At 51.5% G+C, this 12,313-nt stretch overlaps 1 protein-coding gene across 1 annotated transcript; it reads right to left on the bottom strand.

The window, feature by feature from the left end:
* Positions 1–4,200: 4,200 nt before the first annotated feature.
* On the bottom strand, positions 4,201–5,562 carry HOXB1 (homeobox B1). The gene is made up of 2 exons (XM_046677269.1): positions 4,977–5,562; positions 4,201–4,529 (listed from the first exon to the last, which is right to left on the bottom strand). Exons 1-2 carry the CDS (start codon positions 5,560–5,562, stop codon positions 4,201–4,203), a joined length of 915 nt encoding a protein of 304 aa, XP_046533225.1.
* Positions 5,563–12,313: the final 6,751 nt, after the last annotated feature.

Raw genomic sequence — 12,313 nt, 5'->3', positions numbered from 1 at the left:
CTTACTGTAAACCAGTATTCTGTGGGAACCCTGAACCCTTCTGTTCGTAATTGTTGTATTTTATTCCCTAGCAGCAAGTCTGATGATTGCGGTACCAGATCGGTCTGCGGGTGCAGAGAGGAGGACCAAGGCTGGAGGACTCCATCCAGCATGTCTCTAAGCATGTCTCCTATACCTCATTTATTCTTCAACATCCCCCATCTTACATCTGATGAAATGGAACCACAGGGAAATTAAATAATTGGCGTAAGCTCATCCGGCTAATAAGAGGGGACTACATTGAAAACTAAGTTGTCCTCCCAAATCTTTGCCCTCCACCGCTCTAAATCAGGAACTCAAAGTTCAAGACTTCTCATCCATCCTCGCAAGGGAGAAAGGAGGGAAAGAGCGTGGGAGGCCCGGATGACTCTCCTTGTCTGCAGGTGTGTTGGCGGAGACCTGCAGGGAAGGACAGGCTCCCAGCCGGACCCATTAGAGGTGTTCTCAGCCACTAGGAAGGGAATCCCTTGTACCTGTACCCAGCCCCGTAGCCTGTCTCTGGTCCCATACACCTATCAGGGATCAAACAAGATACGAGCGTGAGAGGTGAGAGTGTGTGCACATCCCACAGGGTCAAGATGTGCCCTGGAATAGATTAGGGACTACAGAAAGGGGAGTGAACGTGTCCCTTTTCATAATGGTAATTATTATTATAGCGCACATTTATTTACTAGGGACTGCTGCAAGCATTTTACACATATTTATTTAATCCCAACATCAACCCTCTGAAGTAGGTACTATTATGATCCCCACTTTGTAGATAATGAAACTGGGCACAGAGAATTAGGTCATCTGCCCAAGGCCATAAGGCCGTGAGAGGCAGGGTGGAAGGCTGTGGACATCTCGCCAACTCGGAGGCCCTCCTCTCGGGCTCTTCTGGACCTCCCTCATCTCAGTCATCCGGAGGCGCCCCCAGCCTCCCCGTCTACACCTTCTGCTACTCCCCATCCCACAAACTCCCTTCCAGCAGCCAAGTGCTATTGGTGCAAGGAATGTTCATAACAAAGAAACCCACATTAATAGTAAGAGCTTCAGGGTTTTTAAAATCTCTTTTTCTTGTCTCTCTTGTTCAGGAGATCAAAGGGCCTCATGTTGGGAGAACAAACGCTGAAGAAAAAGGCAAATGAAAGAGGAAAAGTTCACACTTGGGGCTGAGAAACAGATGGTGCGGAGGGTTGGGTAGAGTGGGGGCTTCACTGCGCCCCCAGACAGCAGGGGAGGGGGCGGGAGATGCTCCTCAGACACCTTGACAAACATTCACCCAGCCCTGAGAAGAATTCTCCCTCCCACGAAAAATCAAGAAAAAAAAAAATCTCAAGATCTTTATTTTCAAAACAGGAGACTTTTTAGAGACCTTTGCATTGAAGCAGTTGCGAAGCTTAGCTTTATTGTGGATTATTTTGAGCCTGCCCCTCTGTTGCAGAGAATTGATTTGCCCCTCACCCTTCCCTGGGGGAATCTGATGGTTCCTTCTGCTTATGACCGAAAATCAAACCGGCCAGCCTCCCTAAGGACCTGTCAGCCCCAGTCTGAGGCCCAGCTCCACCATCCTTATGCTCCTGCTCTAACCACTGCTCCTTCCTCCTCCACCACTTTCCTGCCCACTGGGCCAAAGGTTGCTGGACCCACAAATATGGCGACCAGAAGGCTCTCCCGGCTTACAGTGAATGCCCCCAAGCAAGGGGAATTTTGTGTTCACAGACACTTGCTCTGTCTCCTCTGTCAAGGTGACCCCTTTGGGGAAGCCAACCTTGGTGGCAATTTCTATTAAATGCAGAAAAGCAGTTAATAGGTTTTTTGAAGACTGAGGGCAAGACAGCACCCGCTGAGAAAGCTAGGCTTCCTCTTGCAACACTTCTCTCCCTCTCCAGCTGGGCAGTGCAGTTATTGAGAACGCCTGCGTCTCCTTATAAGGGTACCAATTTGGTTAGGAAGCAAACGCTCAGCGTTTCTTATATACACTCCTGGTCCTTTTCACTGCCTCTCTTCCTTTGAAAGGTCAAGAATTAAATAGATGGGGAGGTGGATAAGACGCCCCTTGGTTCCGCTGACGCCCCCGGGCGCGGGCTGTCCCCGTCCCAGGCCTTTTGGGCTCCCTGGGTAACTGGAATCAATAAACCGGGCCGGAGGCCGCAGGCCCGTGTCATCTCGACGGCGCAGCGGGGCGAGTGAGCGATGGCGGTTTGTTGGCCGTCGCCGAGCTTCCTGAGCCCCGGGCCCCCCGCCTCCGCGGACCAAAGATTTGCCAGTGGGACCGGCCCGAGACAATAGGTGCCCCCGCGGGCGCGCTGTTGGCTCGTTTGGAAAGCCCAGGGGCGCTTCGAGGTAAAAAGGTCAGCGCGGGGTTCGCATTGACTTCGGCCTCCTCCGCCCCTCCCGAGTGCCTCCCAAGGTCCTCCGACTTGCCCCCTCCTGGGGCTGCTTCCCCTTCTCCCCCACCGCACCCTCCCCTTCCTGCTGCCCGGCGCCGGGAGAGCCGGGCCGTTCACCTTGAGCCCGGCCGGGACGGCGGGATAGCGCTTTGCCGCCCGAGTCTCCCAGCCACTCCGGCCTCAGAGGTCCCGACGTCTCCGTTGGGTGGAAAGGCGCTGGGGTGGGGGCAGGAATGGGAAGGTGCCAATCTGGAGTTTGTCAGCGACCCATAGTCTGACCTCTCTGAGCAAGAACTGGCCGGGAGCGGCGAAATTACACAGCACCCACCCTCACCCCGGCGCCCTGCCCTCCTTCAGCAAGTGTTTCCTGAGCGCCTACTCTAGGCCGGGCCTTGCTGGGGGTGGGGGAGGGGAGCCGAGGGACTCCCACATTTCCTCCTCCTTTCTCACCCTCTTCGATTCTCTCCAAACAGATCCCTCTCTCTCCTGTCCTGCCTTCCTCACAGGACCCTCTCTGAACTGTTTCCTCCCCACCGTGTTCCTCCTCCACGTCTTTCCTGGTTCTTCCAATGACCCCAGGACTGTGGCTGTCAGACCCTGAGGCCTGGGGCCCAGTTCTGCTCCTGATGGGCACCCAGTAAGTCCTTTTTAATCCAGCTGAGATCTTAAAGCTCAGCTCTTTCCAGCCCAACCAGCCTACACCAACTCTTTCCTCGCCTCTCCCCAAGGCTCCTGGAGTGTGAAGCCTCCTCCAGCACTGTCACCAGGTGGAGGAGCAGAAGCAGGCAGGAAGAGGGGGAAACACAGACTTTATTGAAATGAGGTAGTTGGAGGTACAGAGAGAACCCGGCTTGCTTGGGGCTCAGGTTTCCAGAAACTCAGGAGGTGCCTCCACTGTCTCCAAGGTCCAGAGAAATGCTTGCTGCTGCCAGGAGCTCTCTCTGCACCTGAGCCTCCCTGGGCTGCCCCAGGGCTAGGGGTGGAGATGGGGAGGAGGGTCCTGGGCTCTGCAGGAGGCAATAAATAGGGGAGGAACTAGTGGGGGCGTGCCTGCGCCTTCCTGGTAGAGGCTTGCTAGGGGCAGGCCTCACACAACATTCCAGAAGTCTCCGGAGTACTAAGTTCCAAAACACTTTGGTGGCTTGGAGATGAGGTCGCTGGTGGGAAGAGGCAGGTCTCAGAAAACAACCTCTGGAGGCTGCCTTAGTGCAATACAAATGTGCAGGGAGGGGGTTCAAAGATTGGGTTGGGGAGGGTTTTGGTCTGTGACAAGGCAGCTGGTGCTATTGTAAGGTCTGTGGTGACTGGAGAGACTAAGCATTGGTATTAGGCCTGCACCCAAACACTTCCCACACAGGAAGCTTCCAGGCCTTCTCTCTGTTCCGGGCCTGGAAGGGGGAGTTAGGATAGGAGTGCATGAGGAGAGTCCTCACAGCTCAAAGGCACTGAACTGAACAAACCCATGTTGGAAGGGAAAGGAGAATCCAGGAGAATGTTGCTTGCTCTCACCCCACCCACGTGCTGATCCCCAGACCAGAGGCAGAAGGAAACCCTTCTCTCCACATGACAGTTTCAGTGTCTCCCATGCCTCTGGTCCTGTAGGATCCCCAGCCATCAGCAGCCCGCCTAGACCGGAGAAAAGTGTTTCCCCGTTCCCCCCAAAGGCAGCCCTAAACTGGCATCCCCAGCCTTGCTGAGGACCGCCCGAGCAGGAAAACGGAGGCACCGGTTAAGGGCTGGACCAGGGCGCTCCGGTGCGGGACAGCCCCCCTGGGTTGGGAGGTTTAGTTCAGGAGGTGACGGAGCTGGGCGAGGCTTCTGGGGAGGTGCATGCCGACTGGTCGGAGGCGTCTCCAGCCGGTTCCTTGGGACAGCCTGGAGGGGCTGGGGGCACCCGGCCTCCCTCCCGCTCGCGCTTCTTCTGCTTCATTCGCCGGTTCTGGAACCAAATCTTGACCTGCGTCTCGTTGAGCTCCAGGGTGGCGGCGATCTCCACCCTCCGGGCCCGGCTCAGGTATTTGTTGAAATGGAACTCCTTCTCCAGCTCGGTCAGCTGCCGCGTGGTGAAGTTGGTGCGGAGGCCGCCAGGCGCGCCCAGACCCAGCTCCGACACCTTCGCTAGGGGCGGGGCGCGAGAAGGGCCACGTCAGTTCTCTCACCTCTTTCTCCTCCCCCCTCCTCCTCCCCGGCCAGCTCTGCACCCCCATTCACTTTTCTGTCCAACTTCAGCTCTCAAAGTTCCCACGGATCACCAGGCACCCCCCAAGGTGATCTCCAAATCTAGAGCGACCTCCCCCACGCTCCCCTCCCACAGCCCCCCGACGCACACCAGGTCCTGGGCCTGTGCTGGGCACACAGATCGGGAAGTTGGGGTGTGTGGAGACTTACTCTTGAGGGTCACTGGGCACTCACTGGATAGGGAGACCCCACCTGACCTGATACGGGCGGAGCGCTCTTACCAGCGTCTACCAGGGCGGCTCGGAGAGAACCCAGCCCAGGCCCAGACCAGCTCAGTGCAGGAGCCGCTTTGGGCCCCTGAGAGGGGTGGCCACGCCTGAGCCCTACCTGTCTTGGGTGGGTTCCTCTTAACTTTCATCCAGTCGAAGGTCCGGGCCGTGGGGGTGCTGGGTTCTGACCGGCAGGGCGATTCCTTGTCCTCGGAGAAGGGATCAGCATAGGCCGGTGCAAAACTCGCTGTCTGCTCGTTCGCGTAAGGGGGCTGCGGCTGGGGGTACGGTCCCGGGCCGGCTCCGCTGGTTCCGTAGCCATCGGACAAGCCCCCTAGCTGGGCCCCGTAGTTCGAAGGATGGTAATAGCCTCCATCTCCTTCCGGTTGGCCCAGAGGGTAGTACTGGGAAGGCCCATAGCTAGGGCTGCAGGCGGCCGGCACGTACCCCGAGGGTGCGGAGCTGGGGAACGGCACCCCCAGAGCCGAGGGCGGCTGCTGGGCAGGATAGCCTGAGGTCTGCTGGAGCGCAGGGCTGGGCAGCCCCCCGCCATAGCGAGTCTCGCCTGCGTAGCTGTCAACAGCAGGAGCCGAGCTGGGAGGGAAGGAGGTAGGGGCGCTGTGGGCGCTGTGGGCGCTGTAGGCGCTGGGTCCCCGGTTACAGAGTGGGTACTCTAAGAAGGAGTTCATCCTATTATAGTCCATGCGTGGAGGCCTCAGGAGGGTCGGCCCGTTTGGGGGAGACACCCTCTTGCCCTACAACCTTTCGGCAGTATGTCACAGCGCTGAAGCTTGCATCCATGGCCTGGCCCAGCTTGCCTGGGCCAGGGCTCCCCAGGAAGGGGGTAGGGAGTGGGGGTGGAGGGGCACATGTGATCTCTCCCAGGCCAATGGGCGCTTCGGGCCAGAGTTTGGCAGCCCCAGCGCCCATCCATCACCCCCCAAGCATTAGCATGACAAAGACACTTCAATCACCCGCAGCCCATCCATCTGAGGGCGACATGGAAGCGTCAAAAACATCTTTCTTCAAAGACTTTTGGAAAGAAGGAACCAGAGGGAGAGGGGGGAAAAGTTAGAGGAATATTCAAGACTTTCCCCCCTCCCAACCTCCACGGCCTCAACAGGCTCCTGGGTTATTAGATTTGGACAACCCAGCTGCCCTTCATTCTCCCCCCACCCCCAAGGAGCCCTTCCCTCAAGTCTGTAGACCAGGAGGTGAGGAATCCATCCTCCTTACTTTGCCCAGAACTCCCACTCTGAGTTTCTTTCTCTCAATTTGTCTTCGGGTGATGGGCTGGGACAGCCAGGTGAGGTATGTTATCTTGGGCCAAATGGATGACTGTGAAGGAAGAGGGTGCAAAAACACCCAAGGGTGTGAGGCAGGGTCTAGAATCCAGAGGAAAAATTCAGTAAGTGAGGGACGGGAAACTGGCATTTCAGGGAGCAAGACAGGACGACAGAAATGTGGAGAGGAGGATGAGAAACGCCCCATTTCTTTCTCTGTCTCTCCGCATAAATGCTCTCTTCTCATTCACACATCCATCTCCCTCCCTCGGCCTCTCTTTATATTCTCTGTCTCAATCCATCTCTCTGTTCGTCCATCTCTCTCCATATTTATATTCGTTCCCTGTCTATCCATCAACTCATCTATCCAGATGTATTTATCCTCTCTCTAGCCATCCATAGCTGTAGCTGGCTCACTCACTCAGTCTCAAATAACTCCCTGTATCTCTCCAGAGAGCCACAATGAGCACAGAGCTAGGTGATGTTTACAGGTGAAGAAGAGAGAGTTTGTATTCTCTTTCTGAAGGATTTTAAACTAGCATAGATCCTGCATTCTTCTAGTTCCCTCCTCCCCTCTCTCTTTCACCACCCTCCATTTCTTTTCTCCATCCCCCCCTAAAAAAAAATCCCAAGCCTCAAATTCATAAATTCAATACAAATTACATTTTAGAGATTACTCAAATTTTGAATGAATTTTCTAGAATAGATCAAGGGAGTTTGTTCAAAGAATGGGAGAATCAGCATGGAGGTCTTGAGGCTCAGGAGAGGAGTCTCACCCTTTTCTGTGCTGTGTCTGTTGGGTTAAGGTTGGAGGAGGGGAGGGGAACAGGAAGTGCCTCCTTTACTCTCTTCAGACAGGGATGGGATTGGAAGAGAAGCTCTTAGGTAGAGCCCATTGACTCTCCTCCTCCAGACTCCAGGACAAGAGCTCAGCGCAATCCAACACCCACACTCATTTGTAACCTGTCAGGGTGTCTGCCTGGCCCAGGGCCTGCAGCCGGGGCTAGGGCAAGTCCAGGAGGGCAAGAGTTCAGCGAGGGATCTCTAAACAATTCAGCTCCAGAGAGGAAGGGGCAGCAGGTGGGACAGGTCCAGAGAGAACCCTAGAAACTTCTCAGGTCTCCCTACCCCAAAAAGGGCAGGATGAGTACTCATCCATCTGCCAGGAACTCCGAAGTTGTCTCTCTTAGTCTCTGTGTCTCTCTGTCTTTCTGTTTCCCATTCCCCCTCGTTGTGCCTGTCTTTTATAGTCACCTCTCCTGCTGTCTATCTTTACCACCAGAATCACACTGCCTTTCTCTTCTCTTAATAACTGGGAGCCTCCATTAGCCCCCAACTATGAAAGAACTCAAGCATTTCACAGGATCCCTGCCCCCTTCCCTTCTCAGGAGTGCTCTGCTTCAGACCTTGCTTCAGACCAGGACACGCTGGGGGGAGGGGGACCAGCTGGTAACTTCTTTAGGAGAGATACAATGGGGGAGGGTGAGAGAATGTTCACTGCCAAAGGGATGAGGGTAGACAAAGGGAAGGAGAACTGAGATGGGGGCAGGGGCGGCCTGCACAGGGATTGAAGAGAAAAGGGGTGTTGAGGTGAGAGCAAGCATATTTCTTTCTGTTACCCCTGTTTGGGTTTGTAAATGTTCCCAACTTGTCCCTCTCCCTTCAAGATGTTCTCCACTGAGGCCCTTGGAGAAGAAGGGTATAGGGAACTGGGGTTTCTCTTCCTCAAATCAGAGCTGGGCCTATATCTGACCTGGCTGCCCTGTTTCTGAGAGACTCGAGACTTCTTCACTTTCCACCTTTCCTTCAACCCAGGGAGAACCTACTCACCTCACCCCTTGCCTTCCTGATTAAGGGAACAATTGGAGGCCTAAAGGAGGAAGCAAGTTCCAAATCAGTTTAATAAAAGCAGAAATGGGTCTGGGAGTTGGGGAAATGCAGTCCCCCTCGTAACAACTGAAGTCACCCATCACCTCTTATTAATGACAAGAAGATAAGGGATGGAGCAAAAAGGCCTCAAGTTATCCTGTCAGTCCCAGTAGTTGCTGTGGCCTCAGCTCCCCAAATTCTCTATGCTCTCCAGCTTATCCATGAGTCTTGCTACCTTCCCTTGTGTAGCAGAAAGATTAAAACTTTCCAAAACTCCTGCTGGCACTCCCAGTTCTGACTGAAAGGACGGGGAGAAAAAGCAACTCGGCTTCCTAGGTTCCCAAATCTCTTCCTCCTTAAAAGAAGTTTCACTGGCCCCTGGCCTGAGGAGCAAGTCTGTGGAACCTGGTTGCTTCCCAAGCCCACAGCTGAATGCAGAACAAAACAAACCAACCGAGAGAAGAAATCCACATCTGGAGTAACCTATGGGTGACAGGACACTCTTGTTGACCAAATTAAATTCATCAGAGAAGGTCTGGGTGGATCCAACACCAAAGTGAAGTAAAATTGATTCCCTCTCTTATATAATCTGCTTAGACATATAGGAGAGCAAGGGGAACATGGGCGTGTTTAGAACTGAATTATCTCTGAGAGGTGCTGGTCCTTATCACACTGAGAATGCAGGCAGGGCAGCCATTCTAATCAGAATGGCCTAGCGTTAGAAGTTGACACCTGATTCTGGCCTTTTCTGTAGAGGAAGCTCCTTTGGCTGGGGCTTGGCAGGAACAATCTGAGCAGTTCTTTTATTAGTCCCTTAAGTGTCTCTCTGCCTGCTCTCCCCAACCCAGATCTTGGAGGCCAAACGCAAGATCAAAGACTAGAACTTAAGAATTAAAACCATAGGGGCTGGCTCGGTGGGTGATGCAGCGGTTAAGCCTGCACCTTCCCCTTCAGCAGCCCGGGGTTCGCCGGTTCAGATCCCGGGTGCGGACATGGCACCACTTGGCTCACCATGCTCTGGTAGGCCTCCCATATATAAAGTATAGGAAGATGGGCACGGATGTTAGCTCAGGGCCTGTCTTCCTCAGCAAAAAGAAGAAGATTGGCAGCAGTTAGCTCAGCACCAGTCTTCCTCAAAAAAAAATTTTTTTAAAGAATTAAAAGAGTCATATTTTTTTCTCTATAAGATATGGTTTCTTGTTGCTGTTTGCAGGGAGGACAGAATCTGAATTCAGGGGTATTTCTTGTAATGCCAGCTAATTAAACTGTGATGAATCTGGTTGAGAGCTGTAGACTGTGGGAGGTGCGTATTATAATAAGAAGACTACTAGGTTTGGGGGCCAGAATACTTGAGTGCAAATCCTTGCTTGGGCCATTTCCTAGCATTCTGACCCTGGACAAGTTTCCTGGCTTCTCTGAGTCACAGGCTCAGAGAAGAAGAATGGGTTTAATACTACTTATTTCATTGTGTTGTTAGTAGGATTAGAGCAAACAAGAAAATACAAACCGTAGAGAACTCTATAAATGTACGATATTAACATTTACATGCACATTCTGAAATAGTATGTCAGTCTTCTGTTTTTTTAAATAACTAGCATATTAAAATATAGAAATATGTCATAGGAAAATAGCATATGTACTATATTTTCATGTAACATATCTCCACGTATTATACAACATGTACTTTATCATATGCAAATTTCATTGAGCATTGAGAAGTTTAGCTCTGTTTAGGCAAAGGATTTTCTTCTAAGCTGAAGAGTTTTTTGAAAACTAAAGCCTAATATTATCCATCTATAAAGAATCCAAGTGAAAATTGCAGCAGAAAGGTTTGAAGCTGGATATTAGCAAGAACTTCCTGACCTTCCAAATATTTGGGAAAAATTTTCCAGGAGGCTGTTGTCTCTCCTTCCTCGAGGGGTTTATCTTAGAAAGTGTCCTTCCCTGGGGAGGGGGGACCTGACTTCTATGATCCAGATAGATCAACAGGATATACATTTTCATCTGTAGTGAAAAGTAAGTCAGAGAGTTGGGATCTTCCTAAAAGGAAAGATCAGAGTGACATGAAGAATTGAAATAATTTTCTACTTAATTGGGTTTATCCAAGTGTGGTACTTTTGGCCAAAATACTCACTTTGGAAACCTCATCAAACTACTGATCAAGCTGAATTTGTATCTGAATGATTTTGCTGTGATGGTTCGAGTTAGAGAAGGTGTTAAGAGGGCTATTTCACTGTTGACTCTCTCGGAGGAGGAGGAAGCAGCTTGTTCGATTTTCTTCAGGCACTAAGTATGTGCCTTAGCACTGAGCATGGAGAGAGGGATGGGGGAGGGGCGGGAGGGGCAGGATGGCTGGAGGGGTCAATGGAGGATTTGGGCCACACCAGCCACAGCAGGTAGAGGGGATAATGTAGGCCCTAAAGGCTGCCTTCTGCAAACTGAGGACATGTATTTGACCACTGCCCATTTCAGGAAGATGTACAGCGGGGCCATCGAGTGAGTACTTGTCAGAGACCCAGTGCAAAGGTGGGCAGAAGAATTCAACAGGGCTGTTTAGAGAGACACAGAATTTGTACCTATGCTGATGCCCCAGCAACCGGATAAAACCTCACTAAAGGAGACTTTTAAGGTCTAGTACACCATGTCAAAGAAGAAGTTTGGTGGCTTTTCTTTCTTTTTTTTTTTTTGTATAAAATGTCCTCCTCTTTTTCAAACAAGAGTAAACGTAACTAAATGTTGGGGAAGGTGGCAGAGGATGAAGCCAGAGGAAAACGTGGCTAGGACACTTCTTAATACTCATATTTTTTGAATACCTGGCACCTGGCACACAGCACTGCATCCAATTACACGCTTGTTGAAAAGATTTCTTGCCCCATTCATTTAAATAATGATTGGGAGCATGATTCTTGTTGTAAAGATAGGAATTAATATTTGTTAAAATGGCTCTACCGGATACTTGAGAGGTGGATTATTGTCAAACATCGAGTCACCGCCTCCATTTAAAAGCACATGACACCAGCCGTAATAAATACTTATTTTTTATTTTATATTATTTTTTTTGAGGAAGATTAGCCCTGAGCTAACTACTGCCAATCCTCCTCTTTTTGCTGAGGAAGACCGGCCCTGAGCCAACATCCGTGCCCATCTTCCTCTGCTTTATACGTGGGACACCTACCACAGCATGGCTTGCCAAGCGGTGCCATGTCTGCACCCGGGATCTGAACCGGTGAACCCCGAGCCGCCAAAGAGGAATGTGCGAACTGAAATACTTAATACATTTTGTGAAGACTAACAAGTATACTTTTGGCATATATTGCTGCAGAGGACATTAGAGTCATTTAGTTCTTCCATTTATTTTACAGATGGAGAAACTGAGGTCTGGAAAGGGGAAGGGACTCGCACAGGCATAAGTTAAATTTTTTTTTAATGACTCAAGGTTATCATGATTTCGAATAATTCCTCAATCTAATGGTCCTTTGCTTTCACCATAATATTAATGAACCATTCTTCTTAAAAGAATGACTCACCAAGAGCAGGGCAGACTGACCTGCCGCTTTGGGGACTCCACTGAAACCTTCCCACTGCAACCACAGCCCATTTAGAACCAGTCTGTGCTACAGACCACTCACAGTTGGTCCTCACCCAAGAGGAGCCCTGCCCCAATCAGGACGGGATGAGTGAGCACAGCTGCCTGGCGGTGCCCTCTAACCTGCCATCACTGGGGGGTCTACTGCCTTTTCTGGGAACCCCTCCTCTTCTCCCTCCTTCTCCATAGCCAGCCAGGAAAACTCAGTCTAAAGAGGATGACCCCAGAGACAAAACAAGGAGAAGGAGCTAATTTGGGATACAAGCATCCTGAATCCCAATTCTTGATGAATCCTAAATTGCCAGGCATTCCTTTGAATTTGAAATTGGGTGGGGAGATTGAAAACAGGAGTCACCTCCTTCTGGAAATGCATTGCCTCTTTGTTCTGCTGTAGTGGCATCAGAGATGGGGAGTTTTGTGAATATGGGAAAGAAGAGGAGAGAAAGCCTTGAGTGTTGCCTGTAAAAAGAGTTCCAACTCCTCTCTAATAATCAACCAAGGGAAATGCTGGACTTACTGATTCTCTGGATTGGTTGCTTCTCACCCCCAGGATACACGAAATACCTAGATCTAAACAGGTAGAGTGAGCCTTTGGCTGGACCCTCCTGGCTCCCCATGTACTTTGGCAGTGAGGACTAAGGACTGATGCAGCCTCAGGCAGGAGCTGAGCTTTCTTGCCCTTTGGGCCACTGGTTTGGGTTGGAGAGGATGGAAAGG

Source organism: Equus quagga, chromosome 11 (assembly GCF_021613505.1).
Source record: "Equus quagga isolate Etosha38 chromosome 11, UCLA_HA_Equagga_1.0, whole genome shotgun sequence".
NCBI lineage: Eukaryota > Metazoa > Chordata > Mammalia > Perissodactyla > Equidae > Equus > Equus quagga.
Note: the sequence above shows the minus strand (reverse complement) of the source record. Positions and strands in the feature narration are given on the sequence as shown.